Here is a 22033-nt window from a genome sequence, read left to right as displayed (position 1 = left end):
TCCGACTAAGCCAATAATTCGATTGCATGTAAACGCACTGAGTGTTAATGTGGTAAATGACTATTCTAGGTGGAAACGTCTGGTTTCTAATGAAATATCTCCATAGGTGTATAGAGGCCCATTTCCATCAACTATCATTCCAGTGTTCTAATGGTACATTGTGTTTGCTAATCGCCTTAGAAGACTAATGTCTGATTAGAAACCCTTGTGCAATTATGTTAGCACAGCTGAAAACAGTTATGCTGGTGATATAAGCTATACAACTGGCCTTCCTTTGAGCTTGAAGTTTGAAGAACAAAATTAATACTTCAAATATTAATCATTATTTCTAACCTTGTCAATGTCTTGACTATATTTTCTATTCAATTTTCAATTCATTTGATAAATAAAAGTGAGTTTTCATGGAAGACACAAAATTGTCTGGATGACCCCAAACTTTTGAACGGTAGTGTACATACACACAAATATGGCACACAGTGGAACTGGTTGACTTGTTCCTTATTGAGAAGGAATTGCGGGGCACTGGCGCATTTTGATTCAATTTCACACATGCCGTTCTGGTGCTATAAATACTCACCAGAGCACCAAATGTGTGTTAATCCACAGCTGAGAATAGTTCCCGGCAAATACACTATTCACTGTTCTGGGATTAGGTTATGAGTCGGCTCAGTTTAAGTGCCCCAGACAGGTCGGGGAAGTCGGAAAGCACAGAGCAACGGACAAATGCTCTGTTGTCTTTGGTCTTTAGCAACAACAATTCTGAATAACTGAATCCTTTACCGGACTCCACTTGAGACTGACCGACTCACACAAATTAGGACATTTTTCAATTTCTTTTAATAGCTGTGGGCATGACTTACTCGGATATACTAATTAAATATAGGATGGTATCTATCATAGTATAGGTCGTGGTTAAGTTAAAAAAAAAAAAAAAATTGTAAAGAATTAATCAACCTTTTAGAATACAATGTTAAAACACGGCCGACTTGCACGTCTCTGAAATAAGACTTGCTTTGACACTGCTTGGCACAGGAGCAGCCCCCCCCCCCCGCCCCCACTGCAGGCGGCACGGCCCCCTCGTCGCTTCACGCTGAGCGAGTTGCGGTGCTCGACGCCACACTTTTCTGTGGTGTTGCTCATTCACCAGGCAAATGTTGATCCAGTTGGCGATCCAGCTCATTGGCAGCAAAGAAATCCATGAGAGTAACTTCACAAACCAGACACACACACACACACACACACACACAAACACGGCTCCATCAGCTTACACAACACAAGCGGCTCCTCCACTTCAGAATCTCACCCAGCAATCACGGACGCGGCGCCTCCTGCCGTGGCTCTGTGTTTATTTGTTGCTGCGTTCTGTCCCTTCTGTTTGTTGCTTTGTTGTTGTGTGTGCTTGACTCCCCTCTCCGTGTTCCTTCCACTCCCTCCCTTTCTCCATCAATTCCTCCCACCATTTTCGCACCTTCCTTGGCTCTCCCAACGCTCCATCTTTTCTACCTCCCACCTCCCCCATGACTAAGTAACCGTTCTCTTCCTCCCCGCTCACCACCCTCACCCTTCTCACCCCTCCTCCCTTTTGTCCCTCTCTCTCAATTGTTCCTTTTCTGCTTTTCTCCCTCCTCCCTCAACCCCCAGCATTCGGAGGAGAACTTCAATCCCAACTGTTCGTTCTGGAGCTACTCCAAGCGTACCATGATGGGAATCTGGTCTACCCAGGACTGTCGTCTGCTGGCCACCAACCGCACACACACCAGCTGCTCCTGCACACACCTCACCAGCTTTGCGGTGCTCATGGCCCACGTGGAGGTGAAGGTAGGCGTTCGTTCTGCGCCGCCTTCCGGACCGGGGATGGGCGGGATCAAAGGGTCAGCTGTTCATCATTCGATGAGCGGTGGCTGGCAAAAGGCTGGTCTAAAACAGAAAAGGGAAAAGAAAAGAAAGGGTGCTGGGGGAGGAAGGAAAAGAAAGAGACCACAACATCTGGAAAATAGATTAGACCTCTGCAGACTCTCCAGTACTCAGTAATCATACTTGGCAGGAGGAACTTTTCACAATTGATTTGTCAAGCCAAATGTTGACAATTGGGTTTTCCCAAAAAATAAACATAAATGTACTTCAAACATTCAGTGACAGGTCCTATTCTCTAGTGAACATGGGGAAGGTGAAAGTGGGCCCATTTATTTTGCTATCCATGAGCCTCTGTGGGCGTCGGATGAAAACCGTATTCTCCCCCGCCGCTCAAAGGATAAGCCTTCTTTGTCTCCTCTCCTTTGTTGCGCCGCTGTGATGGACATTGCTCCGCCTGCCAGGTTGCGGAGGACTTTGATGGATAGGGCCGACACACCTGTGCAACGCAGCGTGGCGCTGTGGCCGTGAACACTCGGCGACACTCAGCCACAGACCGCAGTCAGGGGAGGGGATGGGGGGATGGGGTGATGGAAGAGTTGTCTGTTCCTGCAGTATGTTCCAACAGCATGACTCGCGTATGTTTACAGCAGAGCCCCGGATGCAATAATCCACAAGCAGCTCTTCTCTCGCCACAGAAAGCGGACAGCATGCACGACCTGCTCCTGGACGTCATCACGTGGGTGGGGATCCTGTTGTCGCTGGTGTGCCTGCTCATCTGCATCTTCACCTTCTGCTTCTTCCGCGGGCTGCAGAGCGACCGCAACACCATCCACAAGAACCTCTGCATCAGCCTCTTCATCGCCGAGTCGCTGTTCCTGGTGGGGATCAACAGGGCCGATCAACCGGTAGGCAGACGTTGACTTATCCCTTTGACTGGGAGCCGTGGACAGCCCATCGTTATTGGGATGCAATAGATCAGGGGAGTCAAACTCATGTTCACCGTGGGCCACATCAGCATCATGGCAGCCCTCAAAGGGCCGGTTGTATCTGTAACACTCTATAATAACTACTCCCGAGCATATTGTTAAATAACCGTCTTTGCATTCAATTGTTTATTCGAGTGTACACATATTGTACATGCATTTTATATCAATGTAAATATAGAATCAAATTTCTCTAATATTATATATAAATCCATTTAATTATATTTATTATAACCCACATTACCGTATCAAAGATCAAAAGCATTTTATTACATTAACTTTGTTCAAAGCTTAGATCTGGGGTAATGGTTCTATACTGGTCTTAAGAATAGTTGAGAATATCACAGCGTTCACAAAACAACTAGTTAGTAATGTTCCCTTTTACAGTCAATTATAAACTGATAAACTATAAGAACTGGGGATGTTTTTAATACAAGTTAATGCACAGACGCGTCTGGATGTGATTAACGCGTCATTACCGCTGGATGACACAACGCAAAAAATGTGCCTCATTCACACACGCTGAATATTTCAGGCGAAATAAGTGTGTGAGGCTGTGATGTTACAGCCAATCAGCTCCGCCTGACATCACTGACGTCATGCTGTTGTTGAATCAGAAACTATGGAGGATAAGTTGATCGTCTGGAAGCGGCCGTCATCCAGACGCAGTTCCCGGAGAAGCTGTATGCGGCTACAGATAATATTATACATAATATATAATATTAATATTATGAACTGAGACACGTGGGATTGATAGTCCGACGTTTGTGGGACTTGCAATACATGTAGAAATAATCCTTATTTCGTCCATAATACACTGTTTTTATGGCGATAAGCCACGCCGCCTCTCCGGTGCTTCTTGTGCAAAATGAAGCGAAGGATCACGAATAGTCCGGCGAGAAAACTCAAGCGAGTAATGCAATGCGAGAATTCGCTTCTCTTTTGGTGTGAACGCAGCATGAAGGAGGGTGAACAGATGGCAAAAAAAAATGACCTTTAAAATAAAAGCACAGGATTTTTTTCCTACATTTTTTAAAGAAAAGGTGATCATATGTCTTTCAAATCGTCACAGGCCACTTACAATGACGTGGCGGGCCGTATTCGGACCGCGGGCCTTGTCTTTGACACCTGTGCAATAGATACAATACAAGCGAATCTTCTGCACACAGGCTGCATTTCAAAGTGTTTTTACTCATGCTGTGTTGGCACGGGCTTAGTGTGACTGTCCACTGACCAACAGCACCGGTCGTACTGCATCGTTGGCAGAGGAAGCGGTTGCAGTCAATGTTTAAGAAACGGCAGATTTGCCACATTCAAGTGTTCCAGGAATAAACAGAAAAAAACAGAATTTCCTCTCTGAGAGGTAAAAAAGGATTTATTTATATTCTAACTAGACTGAATCATGCAACTTCTGCTGTTATTGTTTGCACTGCGCATGCTCAGTTTCCCGTGACATCATCACTGTACTGGGCGTTAGAGCCCCCCCTCAGATAAACCACTTCACAGTGAAGATTGCCGACAAAAGGCAGAAGAGCAGACGACAGCATTGCTCTGACATTATTACTCGCACAGTCAGGTTGTTAGACTCCCTGACTGGCAAGTTGACCTAAATATGCAGGGTTGCCTGTTCTTTGGAGTCCCCAGTTGCAGAGGAAGAGATGTACAATGCACAGTGCATATTACAGAGACTTCCTCATTGGCTGGATAAGGCAGTGAGGCTTGTGTATTTGCTTTGTTGCAGCTTAGCTGATGTTTATGCTGCGCTGCCCCCCTTCAGGCTAAAGAAGCTGCAGTCTATCTCTTGCCAGGGAAGAGGAGTTCAACCTGTGTTTGACCGTTGATATTAGAGTTTCACACAAGACCGGAAAGTGTGCACACATCACAGACCTAGAGCATTACCTAGTATAATAATAACGTAATAACACACTTTTTATGCGTTCTACTTTGCTTATGGCACTGTCGTGATAGTAAGGTTATAAGCACTGATACAGAATTTTCCAACCAAAATTACATAATGAAACCTATGCAAGAGCAACATATGATACACTTTAAAAAATAATTTGTACCTTAAATAATTATGTATTTATTAGGTAGAAAGAAAAAAATGTTATTGAGAAAACAGCCATTATAAAATAACAATGTATACATGTTAAGTCATTACATGCTTTATAATTTTTGTGGATTATTGTTATAAATGATTCTGAATATTGAGCAGGGCTTATTACTCAAGCAGGTACTGAGTAATTATAGTTACTCATTAATAATAATTTAGTAATTATTAGTTAATAACGCATTAGTAGTATAGTATTTATAATGCACACATGGAATGTGTGACAGAAATAAATTAGATTCCTCAAAACCTGAGCTTGCATACAGCGGTGTGTTGTACACGAGTCACGAGCCGCGCACGGCCAGTTCAGATGATGCATGTTGACATTCAGACTGACCTTGGTGTTATTTATTGGTCTCTGTGTCACTCTGAATTGACTGCGTGTCATTGTGTGCATCAAAATGTCAAGGAAGTAATTCAATGATCCTCATTCTTCTGAGTCAGCTATATGGACTCAAGAAAAGCCTGTTCATGACGGCCGCATGCTCCACATCTCCATGCACTGGGCGGTTGTTCGGTACCTCCTTTAGAGTAGCGGGTTGACTGGTTTAAGTGGATTCAATTTGATGACATCATTGGTGCTGCTCTCTGCAGTCATTGAGGCCTGTGCAAAAAGAGAAGAAGAAAAGAAGCAAAAATGACTTCACTAGTTTTCACCTAATTGCTCACTTTCTACGTTTCACTCCCGAACTGGAGCAGATTGGACTTTCTATTACGGTTAATGATGCATGACCTCTGATACTCGTGCGGAATTGCGTTCAGTTTTTTGCGACTCAAAAAACGCGGAAGATGAGGAGGAACCAAAACAGAAATATTGTGCTTTGAGGGGAAAGATCCAACCGATGCCGAGCTCTGTCCGTAATGATGCACAGTGCCGGTTTGGCTCGACCCCCAGCATGCACGTGGACTGCTTTCCAGTGTCATCCGTATGGTTCGCATTCAATGTTATGAACCAGTGGGGGACTGAGGCTGTCTGAGGGTCTGGGGCAGGAACAAATTAAATAAAAAGTGCATCAGCTGCATGTGGTGGGGCACCAGAATGCAGAACATTTGCTAGCATGTAGGGCACTATGTTACGGTACTGCACCACATTTTCTCCATTAAAGGCACCCATTAGTGCACGACATCTTGTTCTCTCCACTGGAAAGGAACCTTGGACAGCTCTTCATCATATTTTCTCCACTGTTAGAGCATCCTAATGAGCACTCTACCATGCGTTATCTACTATAGGGGCATGCTAAAGGGAACTTAATCATATTTTCTCCACTGGAAGGGGGCCCTAGAGGGCACTTCCTCATGTTTAACTACCGTAGGAGCAGCCGAGAGGGCCCCGCATCGTGTTTTCTCAACTGAAAGGGCATCCAAGAAGGCACTTCCTCATATCGACAATAGGGGTATCCAAGAGGGCACGTTTGCTGTATTTCTTTCGAACATTAGGGCAAACCTTGAGTCCACCACTTGGATGCAAACACAAAAGTCATATGGGTCCGATTCTGAGATTAGACATTTTCCTTTAATTCCACTGGGCAAGGTCACCCAACCGTAATCCACATGTAATGTAGGACACCTTGATGTGTGCCGTCATGGTCAGACCGGACACAAGGCAGTGTTGGACATTGTTCACATCCGAGTGCTTTAGCCTTTGTTTCATGTGTGAATCATAACGGACTGTGAGTCTCTGAGGCAGGAAGTGCTAAGGGCCAAATCCCTGAGACCATCTGAAGCCTTCAGGACAAAACATCATTTACTCGTTTTGACCTTGAGTTTCGCTTAACTCTCCGTCTGAGTATATTGGTGTGTGTGTGTGTGTGTGTTTGTGTGTGTGTGAGAGGGATCATGTGGCGTCACATGTGCGTGCGCCGCCGTACTTGTGTGTGACGTTAATTACTGGTGACTTCTTTGTGACCCCCATTAATATCTTAGGCGTCACTCGCAGACGGTTTAGCCTGTAATTCCAGGAGGGAAAGATGAAATGACTTTGCATAAGCAGCCACTCATTTTATTTTTTCTTTCTTACCTGCGTGTGAATGTGTGCGCGCGCCTCTGTGTGTGTACGCCACACTGTGCGATCATTAGAAATGGAAATGAGTCACTTCCTCGCCCCCTAAACTCATTGTCTCTCAGATACTAGCTAATTGTCTCTCGCTGCGAGCCCCTCACTCATGAAAGTCTGCCGGTCGGCTCTCGGTGAGACGTAGGAGAGACTCTGTCGATGCCACATATACGTGACGGGCCGCATCTCGCCACTCATTCTCTACCCGCCTGCTTTTCTTACGCAGACCCTCTTTTTTCTTCCCATCCTGTTGCCAACGTTGTCAACGCGGTTTCAGGTTTGATATCCGGCTCTCATTTCTTTCCCACCGCTGCTCATCTCTTTACTGCTCTGTGTTTCTCTTTTTTTCCCTTTTTTTTATACATTCAGGAAACTGAATTTGATCATCCGCCTCTCTAACTCGTTCACATTCATTTCATCCGACACTTTCCACTGGCTCCTAACAATGCCATTTAAAGAGCCACTTACTCACTTTCAGGTGTCACCCTTGCTCGGTACAGGTGGGTACCAATGATACAATCTTTTTTTAAATTTTATATATATATATATATATATACATATTGGACAATGAGCTCACAGTATTATGATCATTTAGCTCACTTAAAACATACGGTTCAGCACTAATGATGGCATAAAACCCCCTTTCCCAACAATGTGCCACATTTTGTGAGTGCTTCGTCTCTTTCACGCCGAGCCGCTGAGTCATTTTTGCCGTAGTTCCACTCAGTTTTGTTCATCGTTGACATTGAAAAATGGCAAACAAATAAATATCACATTGTTTTTTCATCATCGTCGAAGTCCCCCCCCCCCCCTCCCATTCTTCTCTCCTTCTCTCTCGGCCCATTTTGAAAGAAGTGCTTTGCCACTTCCGTTTGAAATGTGGACAATCAGCGGCGGCACCGACTTGTCACTTCTATTTCCTCATTTATCTTCTTGGAGGACTCCGAGTGAAATGTGAAGGGGTGGGGGGGGGGGGGGGGAGCCTCAACTAACGTCGCTATCTAAAAAGCGATGTTGAGTCCGTCTGTCACCCGTAATTGTCATTTTACTGTGCGATGATCGTGAGTTCCCCTTTCTATTTGCCTTATCCCTTCCCTCGGCTGTCTCTGCGACGCACATGTTAATCCCTCACATTTCCGTCTCTTAACGTGATCAATTATTACTTTATTATCACCCGCACTGTTTGTGTATTTATTTAGTTCTACTTTCTAACTGACTCGGAAGAAATTCTTCCTGTGCATTTCTTGTGTGAAGTGTTTTAAATCCTCTCCTCCCACTCTCTCCCTCTCTCTCTCTCTCTCTCTCTCTCTCTCTCTCTCAACAGATTGCCTGTGCGGTCTTCGCGGCCCTGCTCCATTTCTTCTTCTTGGCAGCCTTCACCTGGATGTTCCTGGAAGGGGTGCAGCTCTACATCATGCTGGTGGAGGTGTTCGAGAGCGAACACTCCAGGACTAAGTACTTCTACCTGGCAGGCTACGGCGTGCCTGCTGTCATAGTGGCCGTCTCCGCGGCAGTGGACTACAGGAGCTACGGCACCGACCGAGTGTAAGGAGAGAGGAGAGCGTGAAGGGAGAGAAAAGGGGGAGGGGGGGAGGCTGGAGTGCCTGCTGTCATTTTGGCTGCCAAAGTGGACTCGGCGAGCTGAGGCACTTCTGAGGAGTCAATACGGCGAGGCGGAGGAGAGAGGTGTGTGTGGGGGTGTGGGGGGGGGGGGATGCGGACAAGCAGAGGATGATGCGCCGCAGAGTGCCTGCGTGTGCACAGCAGTGACACTATGTGAATATGGAAGGATGTACAAGGTGGGAAGGAAGGGGGTGCAGTGGAGGAGATTGAGGGAGAAAAAAATAAAAGTGAGAATGGAGGGACGGGTGGAAAAAAAGAGTGATGGGGTTGTGTGTACACATCCACACTAGCTCCCCGCCCTACTGGTGGGCAGACGCATTAAGACGGTATTCATGCATGTTCGACTTGTCCAACCCCGAGACACACAGCGGATCCAAGAGAAGGACGAAGCACATGCATAATAGACCGCCTATAAATACACCGGGGTTACCGTAATACGCCTTTCACATGCGCAAACCTTCCACGGCGCTATTTGGTCCGGGGGGGGTTCTCATGGGAAAGAAAAAAAAAGATTTGCATATGTATGTTCCGGACATCATGCACATGATGCTCTTTTTTCCGGGATTGCGTGAAATCATAAGGACTAATGGGGGACGTAACCAATGTGGATGTTGCGTTGCAAAACTTGCAAACACTTCTCCCCCCCCCCTCAATGACTTAAATGAGCGGCTCAGTATAGAAAGCGGAAGAATTGAACAAATTAAATAATGACAGCACACTATAGGACTTCAATGATTCACGTGCTCTGTGAGGCCTTTTGTACTTCAGACCTGGTGGCTCTCCGCTAAGGTACACATCGGATCTTAGTTTTGAAGGCGTGTGGAGGGAGGGGGGGAGTTAGCACTGTTTAACCGTCAAGCCAATCCGTATGCCACTTTGATCAATATTTCATCATGGCGCTAATCACTAAAACATGAGCGTCTGAATGCCAAGCTCGGGATGAATAATCAGACGGCGTGCCATTAGCTAACAGACTTGGATACTTGCCTTGAGACAGTAGCTGTGGTTTGGCGTGAAAAAAAGCGATGGCGTGATGTGTTTGGTGAAAATAACATAGTCACACTCAAATCAGTGGGAGTGAAAAAAAGGATATAAGGCAGAACATGAAAAGAAATTCCAAAATTCACCCAAGCAATCCATTTTCTTCCCGTAATGTCCGCATCGGACGGAAAAAAGTTAAATCCGGGAATAAGTTTTATGAATCACTCATCGGTCCAGCCCCCCCTCCACCCACCCATGAAAATGACCCGCTCGTCACGTCTGACATGAGACAAAAACCTCTGGAAATATCATCTGCCATGCCTGCTGTGTCACCTCGTCGCATAACGCACCCCCCGCGCCCCCGCCCTCTCCCACTTATTAGCCAGTGGCGCTGAGTCCCTTAATGAAGGTGGCAGTGACTTCGCAAAGGAGCCCTAATGGAGGATTCAGTGACACGGCCGGGGACCCGTAATGGAGGGCTCTCTAATGTGCTGGAAATTGAAAGATTAATAATGCAAAAGCAGTTGGTCATGAATCAGTCGGCCATTTCTGCTCCAGCGGCTTTTTTCTTCTTCTTCTCTCTCCGCGCCTTTCCCACTGCACGCCGTTAGGTCTGACCTCAGTGGAGGGCACTCAGGGGGGGGGCGTATACTCCCCTGCTTACTGCGACTGACGAGCAAAGATGTTTGGATGATATGATTTAGCATAGGGCAGTATATCTTCTTATTTAGTATATCTTGTGTGTGTGTGTGTTCATGCCCCCCTTTCCTTTAACCTCCCCCTCCGCTCATTCCCAGACTCCATAAATAGCCCCTGTGATGTGCGAGGGCTGCATTCATAACTCACTATTCAAATGACCGCCATCGCGTCACATTTTTGCGATCGCGGGGATGATGGCGGTGTCGTATACATATATATGTGCCCTAAGGGGGGGAAGTAAAGGTGAATTTATCACAGGCGCTCCTCCACCTCCCCTCCCTGTGTAATGTGCGTTTAGTCTGTTCACTTCATCCCACAACTTTCTTCTCACTTTTTTCTTGTGTCCTCCCTCCATCGTGATTTATTTGATTAATGGCGTAAAATGTGATGTGCTACTTCCCTCCCTCCCTCCTTGCCACCTGTGTGTGTGTGTGTGTGTGTGTGTGTGTGTGTGTGTGTGTGTGTGTGTGTGTGTGTGTGTGTGTGTGTGTGTGTGTGTGTGTGTGTGTGTGTGTGTGTGTGTGTGTGTGTGTGTGTGTGTGTGTGTGTGTGTGTGTGTGTGTGTGCGTGTGTGTCACTATGATGCATGCCCTGTCCTCCGATGGTAAATCCTTGTTACCCTACATCCATCCGGAGACATGTTCTTAAATTCTCCCTCTCTCTCTCTGTTTCTCTCTCTCCTTGTCTCTGTCTCTCTAGGTGCTGGCTGCGATTGGACACGTACTTTATCTGGAGCTTTATAGGCCCTGCTACGCTCATCATTATGGTGAGATACACACACACACACACACACATACACACACACCCACATGGTAGACATAGAAACAGAAGGGATGTCACATGTCAATTTGAATAAATCCCGCTCGTGGATTAACTCTCGAGTGGGCGCGCCTTCCAACGAGCTGGGAAACCTTCGGAAGGAGATCAAGCGCAAAAAAAATGGCAGATCACGATAAGAACTCTCCAGGAGTCATGTTGCCACTTATTTGCTGATCCAGGCACCGTGCTTCCTCCCCCCCCGGGCCTGGCTACTTTATTGCGAGGCAGCCCGCCACACAGCATGAGGAGGAGGAAGGAGCTCAGTTTGACCATTTTCCTTTCATATCAACGGGTTGGCAAACCGTTCTGAGGAGCGGCCCTCATAAAGACAGACCGACGAATGAATGTCTGAAAAGCAACGTTTGTGTGGGAGAGAACGAAAGCAACAAGGACATGTTCCCAATTAGGTGAATGTCAGCATGTACGCCGACACTCTGCATTTGTATTTTATTTTTTTGTGTGGAAATGTCAGGCAGGCCATCGCTGATCCAAGTGGCAGCGGTGCAGGTGAGACGCCCGCTGTAACCCACACAGCCATTGTCAGACCGCCTTTATCTGTGCGTTACCAGGCCGATAAGGCTAAGATTACCAGGTTGGATTAGATTTTCTGTTGTCACGACGATCCTCGATGGATTTAATGACTGATGTGCTCCACCCCAGCCACCAGCCCCCCGTGCTCGAGCTGCAGTATTTTGAGCATATAAAGGTCTGTTGATTGTGGGCTGATATTGTGTCCCCGAGCCAATTACTGCTGGATGGCGGGAAACAAAAGGATATGTATACTCTGTGTGTGTGTGTGTGTGTGTGTGTGTGTGTGTGTGTGTGTGAGTGTTGTGACATTGTGTCTTTAATTAGGCTTGTTCCTGCAGAATATTAAGTTGTGCGCTTGTGTGTTTCAGCTGAATGTAATCTTCCTCGGCATCGCTCTTTATAAGATGTTCCATCACACGGCCATTCTCAAACCAGACTCTGGATGTCTGGACAATATCAAGTAAGTAGCATGTACGCATGCAGTTATTATTATTATTATTATTTATTTTTTATTTTTTATTTTTTTATTATAATTATTATTATTATTATGCATGCTTGTGTGTGGGAGTTAAAGGAATAATTCACCATTTTTGGAAATAGACTAGTTTGCTTTCTTGCTGAGAGTTATATCATAGAGAGGACTCTCGTGCCTGTCTGTACAGATATAGCCCGCCGTATGTTAGCTTAGTTTAGCATAAAGACTGGAAACAGGTTACACATCTGGCCAAACACTGTCAGAATCAAACACTGGACAGAAGGAGCGGACGTGTAGTCGCTGTGACGTTGGTTTGGGGACTTTCCATGTTCTGAAGCCTCCTGTTCTTGGTTTTTGTCCGTTGCCATCTTCTTGTTATGCAACCAGTGAAGTAGAGGGTGGAGGTAAATTATGCGCCCAGAAACCTTCATGAAGTGTAAACACGTTGTGAAAGAGTTAAAGTTCTAAGAAGAAAACGAGGGCAACTCTCAGACTGGATAGTGAGTCATGTTTACAATGTGCACTGAGGGAATAAATCAAAAGATAAGTAGAGTCAATTTCTACATTGACTTCTATACAATCTGACTTCTTTTTGCAACCAGAGGAGTCGCCCCCTGATGGCCAGGAGACAGAATGCTATGGACACTTCTGCATTGGCTTCCCCCTGGCAGGACATATCTTGTAAACTCATTATTGAACGTGTTGTATCCCGTTTGTTTCATCTGCACAAGTAATCAAAGATTAAAAACAAGTGGTTGATTTATGGGAGATTATGTGCCAGATTATATGTTAGCCGGGAGAGGAACAGCCCTGCCCTCACCTAAAATAGCAAATTATTGTTTTTACACTTAAGTTTCTGAACTAATCAAAGAAACACAATATAACATGTTAATAGTAAGCCGTTTCCAGTGTTTTATGTTCAACAAAACTGCTGACTCCAACTTCTTATGTATCTCGCAGACTTAAGACTTCCATCATCTCATCAAACTCTCAGCAAGAACTTTTCCCCAAATGTCAGACTGTTCCTTTAAATCCAATGATCGACATCCTATTTCTTTCTTTATTATTTTTGTCTGTTAGCGACAACATGAAGCAGCCTTTTGTCTGTCATCAGTTCAAGATGCTCCTCATTGAATCAATCACGTTGTTATTCCCAGTCATGTCATTTCTCACAGCGCCCTCCAAGAACAGAAATATGACTTCATTCCCACTGAACTCTTGTCTGCTGAGCTAACCAATCAGGACCGTGTTGTGTCTCCTTCCAGTGCAGCCGGAGACAAAAGGCCTAATTCAAACCGTATGCTGTGGCTTTAGACGCCCGACCGAGGCACCGCTCGGAATCTGTCATGTGAATCACGGAGTGGCTCACCCCGTCTGATCTGTCATTTATATATTACTGCTGAATGTATATTTAAAGACGGCAGTCAGGAGTTGGACTTCCAAGCGGGAAGAAAGTTTCGTGAAACCATCTGATCTTCGCTTTTATGCGAGAGCAGGGGGAGTTCAATCAAAAAGAAAAGGCCCCGATGAAAGATCATGACGCATTTTATTTCCTCCGTTTTTAATGACTTTCGTTTGTCTTTTTGAGTACACGAAAGGCTGAGTAAATTTTTATCTATTTCACTACATTAGTCATGTCCTTATTGTGGTTCATTTAATCATCATCATCATCATCATCATCATCATCATTGTGCCCCTTTTTGTCTTATTATTTTCTTTCTTGCTTTTGTTTCCTTCTGATTCCAAGCCACCACAAGTGGTCTTTGTTGTGGATTGGCTGCGGTAAGGCCCGTCTCCAACCACGATGCCTTCACGTCTTCTCGGAGACGTGTTTCATCGGTTTGCCTGTCGTCATGTTCGTCCGTAGCATATCCCTAAATTAACCATTAACCCGCCTTGTGAAATGGATTACGTGTGTGTGATGTGTGAGCCCCCTCTGACCCATAAACCTGACACGCTATGGAAATATTAGAATATTATAGTGTGAACCGAGGGAGAAACGGTGCCGGGAGAGGTGACACGGCCCTGGGGGGGTTGCGCTGTTAGGAAAAGGGAGAATGGAGGGATGAGGGGGGAGAAGTGAGGGATGAGTGTACCCTTTATCGAAGAGGGTCGTCAGACGAGCTTTATTGGAGGTTCTGTCTCGCCTGAGCGGTGCCACAGAGGGCAACATGGAATCAATCACCGGCTGTCTCGCTCACTTACTCTCCTCCTCTTTCTCTCTTCCTTCCTGCTAACTCTTCTAACATCTCACCCTCTTCCCTCCTCTTGGCCCCTCCTCTCTCTCCCTTCCACCTTTTTTGGCTCCCATCCTTTGCATGAGAGGTGATCGTTGTCCAGTCAACCAATCAAATTAACAGCCATCATCGCAGCCTCGGCAGACTAGAAAATGGTGACCTTTAGTGGGGAAATGTCATTTATAATGGCTTTAATGTCCCTCTACTTACTGCCCGGTGGAGCCCACACACACGAGTGCGACCACACACACACACACACACGCTTAGAAAGACTTCGACACGACCACATTCCTCTAACATTTGGCCCTAATGATTCACTCCTACATATTAGGCTTTATAAAATATGGAGGTTCACCGCCTTGAAAACTTAGATTAAAGTCCGTTCCATTAAAGTGTTACAGTCACACTAACGGACTCCAGCACCCACTTCTGCCTGTAAAAAACCCCTTCCGACCCCTTCCAAAGAGATGGAATTCAGATTGAACTCTGGAAGAAGCGCCCCCATCCAGCTGACGTTAGCTGGCTTCTGACCTCCGCCTCCCTCTCTTGAGATGGTATCGATGCTCGTTCTCTCTCTGTTCTCCCTCTCTCTCTGCCTTTTTTCGTAAGAGCAGGATTCTTTTCGGCCAAAAACCTCCCGCTGAGTTTCTCCATCCCACATCCGTGGTGTTGGGACTCCGAGTGAACCCTTCGCGAACCCACTTTCTCCCGCCTCGTGATCCCAATTTGGCTGAACAGCTTTTCTGCTCCAGGAAAAGCCTCAAATTGCAAGATGCACTTAACGTATTATCTGACGTAGCAGATGTCAAAACTGTGGGAATTTTTAAGTGACATGGACGTCGGTTCTCCGTCTCATCTTGTGTCTCCTCTTCCTCCAGGTCCTGGGTGATTGGGGCCATAGCCCTACTGTGTCTGCTGGGCCTGACCTGGGCCTTCGGCCTGATGTACATCAACGAGAGCACCGTCATCATGGCCTACCTCTTCACCATCTTCAACTCCCTGCAGGGCATGTTCATCTTCATCTTCCACTGCATACTCCAGAAGAAGGTGAGCGAGAGACAAAGCTGCGCAGACATACGCGATAGCAGCGATCAGCGCTGGGAGTGGGAGTAGGGGGGGGCAAACACCAGGCAGCTGTCAGGGGTTTGTTCGGTAACCCCCACCGGCTCTGCTCCATTCTCTCATGTTTTCACAACGACGGCCTCACTTTCTCCCTCTGTGGTTAAACTGTCTGTCTGGCCTCCTGGCCGCAGGTAACAGTGTTTTTGTCGTACCCCCGACAGAAAAATTACAAATTACAACATCGGGGCTAATATTAAGAGTAGGACCACGGTTGGTCAAAATGACAAAGAAAACCTGTAGTTACAGAGGGGAATGATTTTCAGAGAAGAAACTCCAAGGTTACGGTAACACATTTACAATAAATAAAAATGCATGCAATAGCTGGTGCAAAACCAGGACACAGGCCGAGGGAACATGTTTCTTTTGTTAGTGGTTCGATGCACGATTTTTATTCTTGAACCTCACTTAAAAAAAAAAGGGAAAAAAAGATGATCCCCTTTCTATATGTTCAGCGTTTGGTTGGCCTCAAGGAGTGGTGAACACATGTGTATCACTTCAGTTATACATGTATTTGAATTACATGTGGCCTATACACATCCTGAGATATGTCTGGGAGTCTCCCACACACTGTCAGGGAGCACTGAAGAGGAGGAGGACACGGAGAGATGCTTCATCAGATGCTTAATACTCTTGTCTGGCTGCAGCCCCGCCGAGATTTGTATTCTTTAAGTGTACAACCAGTAAACAAGTGCACTTGTGTGTGTGTGTTTGTGCGTGCAATGCACTTAAGTATGTGTTAGGCCATGGGATCAGGTGTCCTGAGAGAGATGTCCTCAGAACAGCGCTGAGGTTTTCTTTGGCCACGATCCAACAGCGTTTTTCTCCCAAGACGCATGGAGCAGCTCAGCGCACAGCTGTTCAAACAGAGCGCGCGGCAAACACGCGGCCGCCCCGCCGGTCCGACCAGCTTGTTAAAAAGCAATCACGGCCATGTTTGTTCGAAACTTGATTGGGATCTAAATGCAGATGCTCAGTGTGTACGCTCCCTCTGGGGCGCGTCCATTTCAGATGGATTTGTGGCAGTAATAACATTTGGGGTTGATGTGGGTATGTGGGGGTGGGGCGGGCGGGGGGAGTTTATGAAGTTACGCTGCTAATGTCCACATCTTTTTTCTTCATGGAGTTCGTGTTTGCACAAGGAATTCGAGTACAAGAAGTTAAAGGGGGTCGCTGAATCAGGTTAAGCCGTTCCAGACTTCTTCTGGTGCGTCATCGTAGGAATATGTCTCCAACATTGGAGCGTCGGTCACTTCCTGTGCTTTTTGTCCGCGTGTCCGTCCATAACCCTCGCCACCTCTCTCGCCGCCCCAGGTGCGCAAAGAGTACGGCAAATGCCTGCGCACCCACTGCTGCAGCGGCAAGAGCGTGGAGACGTCCATCTCTTCCTCCAGCAAGACCACCACTTCGCGGACGCCGGGCCGCTACTCCACGGGCTCACAGGTGAGCTTACCTGCCTGCACACCTGGACGCTACAGCACGGCAGACTCTCAGGTGAGGCCGGAGAGCGCCATGAGGAGGAGGGGGGGGGGGGGGTGAGAGAGAAACGACACTGCGCAGAAGTTTAAAGGAACAGTGTGTAAGTTGTGGTGGCATCTAGTGGTGAGGTTGCAGATAGCGGGCAACATAATTATCCTTAGTCTCCCCCCCCCCCCTCCCTTCAAATATTGTATTGCATGTACAGTAACGAGGGTGGTTCCCGTCAACCGGAGTGTCGTGTAGGTCATCTGGGTCACCTCACCACAGCGGCCTCTCTGCTCCCTGTGTCTTTAATAATTAAGACACCAGAGCCCATTTAGTGCTGGGCTTCCAAAAGCATCCCGACCGCCAGATCACGTTAAGCTGTGCGACTGTGGCTCAGCGGTGAGCAGGGCCGTCCTACCATCAACAGATCGGCGGTTCGATCCCGGGCTCCGCAAGCCCATGTCCATGTGTCCTTGGGCAAGACACTTAACCCCAATATTGCTCCAGTAGCTGTGCCTACGGTGTGTGAACGTTAGTTATTGCTGAAGTGCAGGTGGAACATTAGCTCCTCCCATCAGTGTATGAATAGGTGAATGATGAAGTGTTAACGCACTTTGATTGGTCAGAAGACTAGAACAGATCTGTACAAGAACAGTACTTACAGTATGTACCCGCCTAGATATAGATGACTTTTTCTAAGCTGACTCAAACACCACATATTCTGAGTTTCTGGCAGTTATACACTGATTAAAACACAGGTGTGGATATGTTGTTCCATAGCGTGCTACACACTGTTCCTTTTTAAAAATTTAAATACGTGGAAAGTGAGACAGCCAAAACCCTGACTCACACCTTCACATATCGATGCTGACAGATGGAGTATAAGTTGCATTGACGGGTGATTATTCCCCCCTCCCCCCACCCCTCTTCACCTGTTTCTCTCCTGCTGGCCGTCTCTTTGCTTTCCTTACCTGCCCTCCTTTTTTGCACGTCACACCTTCATGTATTACGTTTCTGACCACGGTTCTTCTCCCTCTTGCGTCGCCACGTCCTCCCTTCCCTGACTTTGCTCTCGCTCCTTCCTTCCTTTTTCCTTCTTCTTTTCCTCCTTCCCCCTCTCATTATTGCTCCTCCTCTTTGTCTTTTGTCCACTCCTTCCCTTTGCCCTCTCTCTCTCTCTCCCTTCCTTTCTCCCGCGTATAGAGTCGCATCAGGCGGATGTGGAACGACACCGTGAGGAAGCAGGAGTCCTCCTTCATCACCGGAGACATCAACAGCTCCGCCACGCTCAACAGAGGTAACCGCGGGATGGCCCAGCATACGCATCCTCATCACTGTCACCATATCTGCTTTATGTAATTAATGCTCCTGCACCACCGTCATTTAGGAAAGTCCTAAACACTCCTGATAGTGGTGCTGTGTTCTTGGAGAGACGAACATTAGCAGAACAGAGTAGTATTGAGAATATCACTCAATACTACTTAGTTTTCTGTTGGTGCTCCATGCTTCAAAAAGGTTGACTCTTAAGGGTCATCTTTTGAAGCATTTGTGTCAAGTTTTAGAAATAATGCTTTTTCTTATTATAAGCCAAAAAAACGTGTCGCATCGGGTTGCCGATTCTCAAACGTAGCGTTTCCCCCGCGGTCGTAGGAATGTGCAGGAAAGTACTGCATGTCCTTCTCACTATCTGAGTTACACAGCTTTTTAAAGTTCAGCTCGTTGTATTCTGAGCTGCCTCTCAAGAGAAAGTTGCTGTAAGAATGGATTCCATCAGCATAGCTGTCTGGGGGCGAGGGTAACGAGGACAGAGACACCTAGACATTTTTGTAAGCGCGCCCGTGCAGACACACACACACACACAGCGCGCAATACACTGCCATTTGTTAGTCTCCAAGTCGAGGTGTGGCCCTCGCTTCCTTCAGGCCACTAATAAGATGTTAGCATGACAGATTGATGCTCGAGCAGACACGGTGTGTGTCAGCTCCTGAATTATCACACACTTAGCGAGGCTGGGTTTAGGACAACCCCCCCCCCCCCCCCCACACACACACACACCTCCCCCACACACTTTACAGTATGGTGCTACTTCGCCAGTAAATTTGTACTGTGGCTTGGTAGTGAATAGCGATGGAATGAATTGGATGGGCTGATGGGAGATTGATTTGTGGACGGTATATTGGGAGGTACAATGTATAATATTTTTTATAATATCTACGTTTTTTTGTGTGGGTGTGCAAATTAGAACCGTATATACACTACCGTTCAAAAGTTTGGGATTACTTAGAAATGACTTTATTTTTCAAAGAAAAGCACTGTTTTTCAATAAAGATAACATTAAATTAATCAGAAATACACACTATACATTGTTCATGTGGTAAATGACTATTCTAGGTGGAAACGTCTGGTTTCTAATGAAATATCTCCAGAGGTGTATAGAGGCCCTTTTACAGCAACTATCACTCCAGTGTTCTAATGGTACATTGTGTTTGCTAATCGCCTTAGAAGACTAGTGGATTATTAGAAAACCCGTGCAATTATGTTAGCACAGCTGAAAACAGTTATGCTGGTGATATAAGCTATACAACTGGCCTTCCTTTGAGCTTGAAGTTTGTAGAACAAAATTAATACTTCAAATATTAATCATTATTTCTAACCTTGTCAATGTCTTGACTATATTTTATATTCATTTGATAAATAAAAGTGTGATTTTTCATGGAAGACACTAAATTGTCTGGGTGATCCCAAACTTTTGAACGGTAGTGTATAAAGTATTTAGAAACATGCATATTTTTTTATATACGTATTTATTTGTTATTAACTAGTTTATTTATTTGTCTATCTATTTATCTATTATTCTCTTACTTTTTTATTCATCTATTTATTATTTAATTTCTTTCATTATTTAGGTACCAATTTATTTTAATCCCAATAATTAACTCTGATGGCAGTTTCTCCATCCTCCCTGGAGCTCCGTTTCCTCGGCCAAGTTCTCGTTTCCGAAATAGCTTCTGAATTTAACACTAATACGAACCAAACTGCGGCGTCTTGAAACGCTCCACGTAGGAGTCGGACAAGTTAAACGTCGGGTCGTTTCCTTTGACCTCAACGCTCTGCCGCATGACAGATGCTTAGGGGCATTGTGGCGTCTGACGCCACCCCGAGGATGGATGCGCGGGGCTGTCGCGGCCATTCGTCTTCTGCTCCTCTGCAGCGGCTCCATGTGTCCATGATCCGTCTCCCACCTGGGGACAGGAATGCACCAAGACCACTTCTCTGTTCTTCCTGTGGCCCCTGTGTCCATTAACTATCCTGTAGTCATGCTGCTCCTCTGCTCAAGCGTATTGAACTGCAGCACAATCTCTCTCTCTCTCTCTCTCTCTCTCTCTCGGCCCCTCCCTCGGCCCGGTATGCGGCGGCTGCGAGAACGACTTGTGGAGCTTTTTTCTTGGCTTTCACACTCAAACTGTGTTTGCTTGTTTGATTTACTTGTCCTCTTCTCTCCCTCCTTCTTCCACACACTCACCTTTCCATCTTCCTCTCTCTCTCTCTTTATTTCTCCCCCTCCACTCCCTCACTTACCTCCACTCTGCAACATCTACGCACTCTCTCCTTCAACCTCTCCGCTCTGCCCTCTTTTTTTTTCTTCTTTTTTTTTCTTTTTCCTCGAGTGCTTCTCTCTCTCTCCATTTCTCTCTCTCTCTTTCTCTCTATTCTGGCTGTCGCTCTCCCTCTCCCTTTTCTCTATCTGCCTGTACCAGGAGCCATGGCTAATCATCTTATAACTAATGCTCTCCTTCGTCCCCATGGTACTAACAATCCTTATAACACTCTCCTGGTGGACTCGGCAGTCTATAACAACCCCGCCGTGGGCATGTACAACACCCAAGGTGTGCCTGATGTTCCTACTATTGACATTACACTACATTTCATTTGTTTGCACTCCATTGCTTTTGCATGACGGCTTCATTGTTAACCGCCCTACTCCTGTGATACACTTGTTGGGCCGCCTGTCTGATCCCGCCTCATTGTGGCTCCGGAGAGGAGGCGATCCATCACACTGCAGCAATCTCCATCACAAAGGACACCCACCGCGTGAACGCAGGAGACGGGGAGAAAGAATGCCGGGGATGATTTATCGAAACGTGCATCACGCCGCATGTGTCACTGGTTTGCGGTTTCATAAGCTACTTGGGAGCCATGATGTGTTTGCATTATTTTGGGTTAATGGTCAATTTCATGCAGCATGCGCTTCGTTTCCAATGTGATTTGTGTGTGTGTCGGTTGGGACTTGCATTGCTTGTCTTTGAGCACGTCTGCTGTATGTTGTTCGATGTTTTGGAATGTTTTCTCTGAATGAAATAACTAACAATCATAGAATATCAAGTTGCCAATGGTGCCACGTAAAAGCAGACTTTGATATCGAGTACCAGACCGAGTTTCTGTGAAGACATTTTCCATCATTGCTTCCTATTACTGTGACATTTGTAATTCGGTTGCTGCTGAAAGTTGTCTCTCTCCCTCCGTGTTTGAACTCACGTCTGTTTGTTTTCTCCCTTCTCCCTCACGCTTCCCATTAGCACCGTACCGAGACACAAGTATGGGATACATTTATAACATCTAACATTGACTTCTTCCTCCTTTTTTTTGGGTTTGTCTCATTAGATTTGTCCCAGATTTATTCTCTGTGAAATACAATTTTCTGTCAGACAATATATACAGGACTGTCTCAGAAAATTAGAATATTGTGATGAAGTTCTTTATTTTCTGCAATGCAATTAAAAAAACAAAAATGTCATGCATTCTGGATTCATTACAAATCAACTGAAATATTGCAAGCCTTTTATTCTTTTAATATTGCTGATTATGGCTTACAGCTTAAGAAAACTCAAATATCCTATCTCTAAATATTAGAATATCATGAAAAAGTATACTAGTAGGGTATTAAACAAATCACTTGAATTGTCTAATTAACTCGAAACACCTGCAAGGGTTTCCTGAGCCTTGACAAACACTCAGCTGTTATAAATCTTTTTTTTACTTGGTCTGAGGAAATATTCAAATTTTATGAGATAGGATTTTAGAGTT

The 22033-nt window shown here is 45.9% G+C and overlaps 1 protein-coding gene across 1 annotated transcript in view; it reads left to right on the top strand.

Moving 5' to 3' along the window:
• The window catches only part of adgrl3.1 (adhesion G protein-coupled receptor L3.1), a 123754-nt gene that overhangs the window by 97250 nt on the left and 4471 nt on the right, over positions 1-22033 (top strand). Inside the window, exons 15-24 of the mRNA XM_056408932.1 lie at positions 1642-1818; positions 2550-2759; positions 8325-8545; positions 11003-11069; positions 12022-12113; positions 15244-15412; positions 16799-16978; positions 18152-18245; positions 20707-20835; positions 21526-21543. Of these exons, the coding sequence (XP_056264907.1) occupies positions 1642-1818; positions 2550-2759; positions 8325-8545; positions 11003-11069; positions 12022-12113; positions 15244-15412; positions 16799-16978; positions 18152-18245; positions 20707-20835; positions 21526-21543 (1357 nt within the window). The remainder of the gene's footprint in view (positions 1-1641; positions 1819-2549; positions 2760-8324; positions 8546-11002; positions 11070-12021; positions 12114-15243; positions 15413-16798; positions 16979-18151; positions 18246-20706; positions 20836-21525; positions 21544-22033) is intronic.

The sequence above is a fragment of the Pseudoliparis swirei genome, chromosome 24, assembly GCF_029220125.1.
Source record: "Pseudoliparis swirei isolate HS2019 ecotype Mariana Trench chromosome 24, NWPU_hadal_v1, whole genome shotgun sequence".
Lineage (NCBI taxonomy): Eukaryota > Metazoa > Chordata > Actinopteri > Perciformes > Liparidae > Pseudoliparis > Pseudoliparis swirei.
Note: the sequence above shows the minus strand (reverse complement) of the source record. Positions and strands in the feature narration are given on the sequence as shown.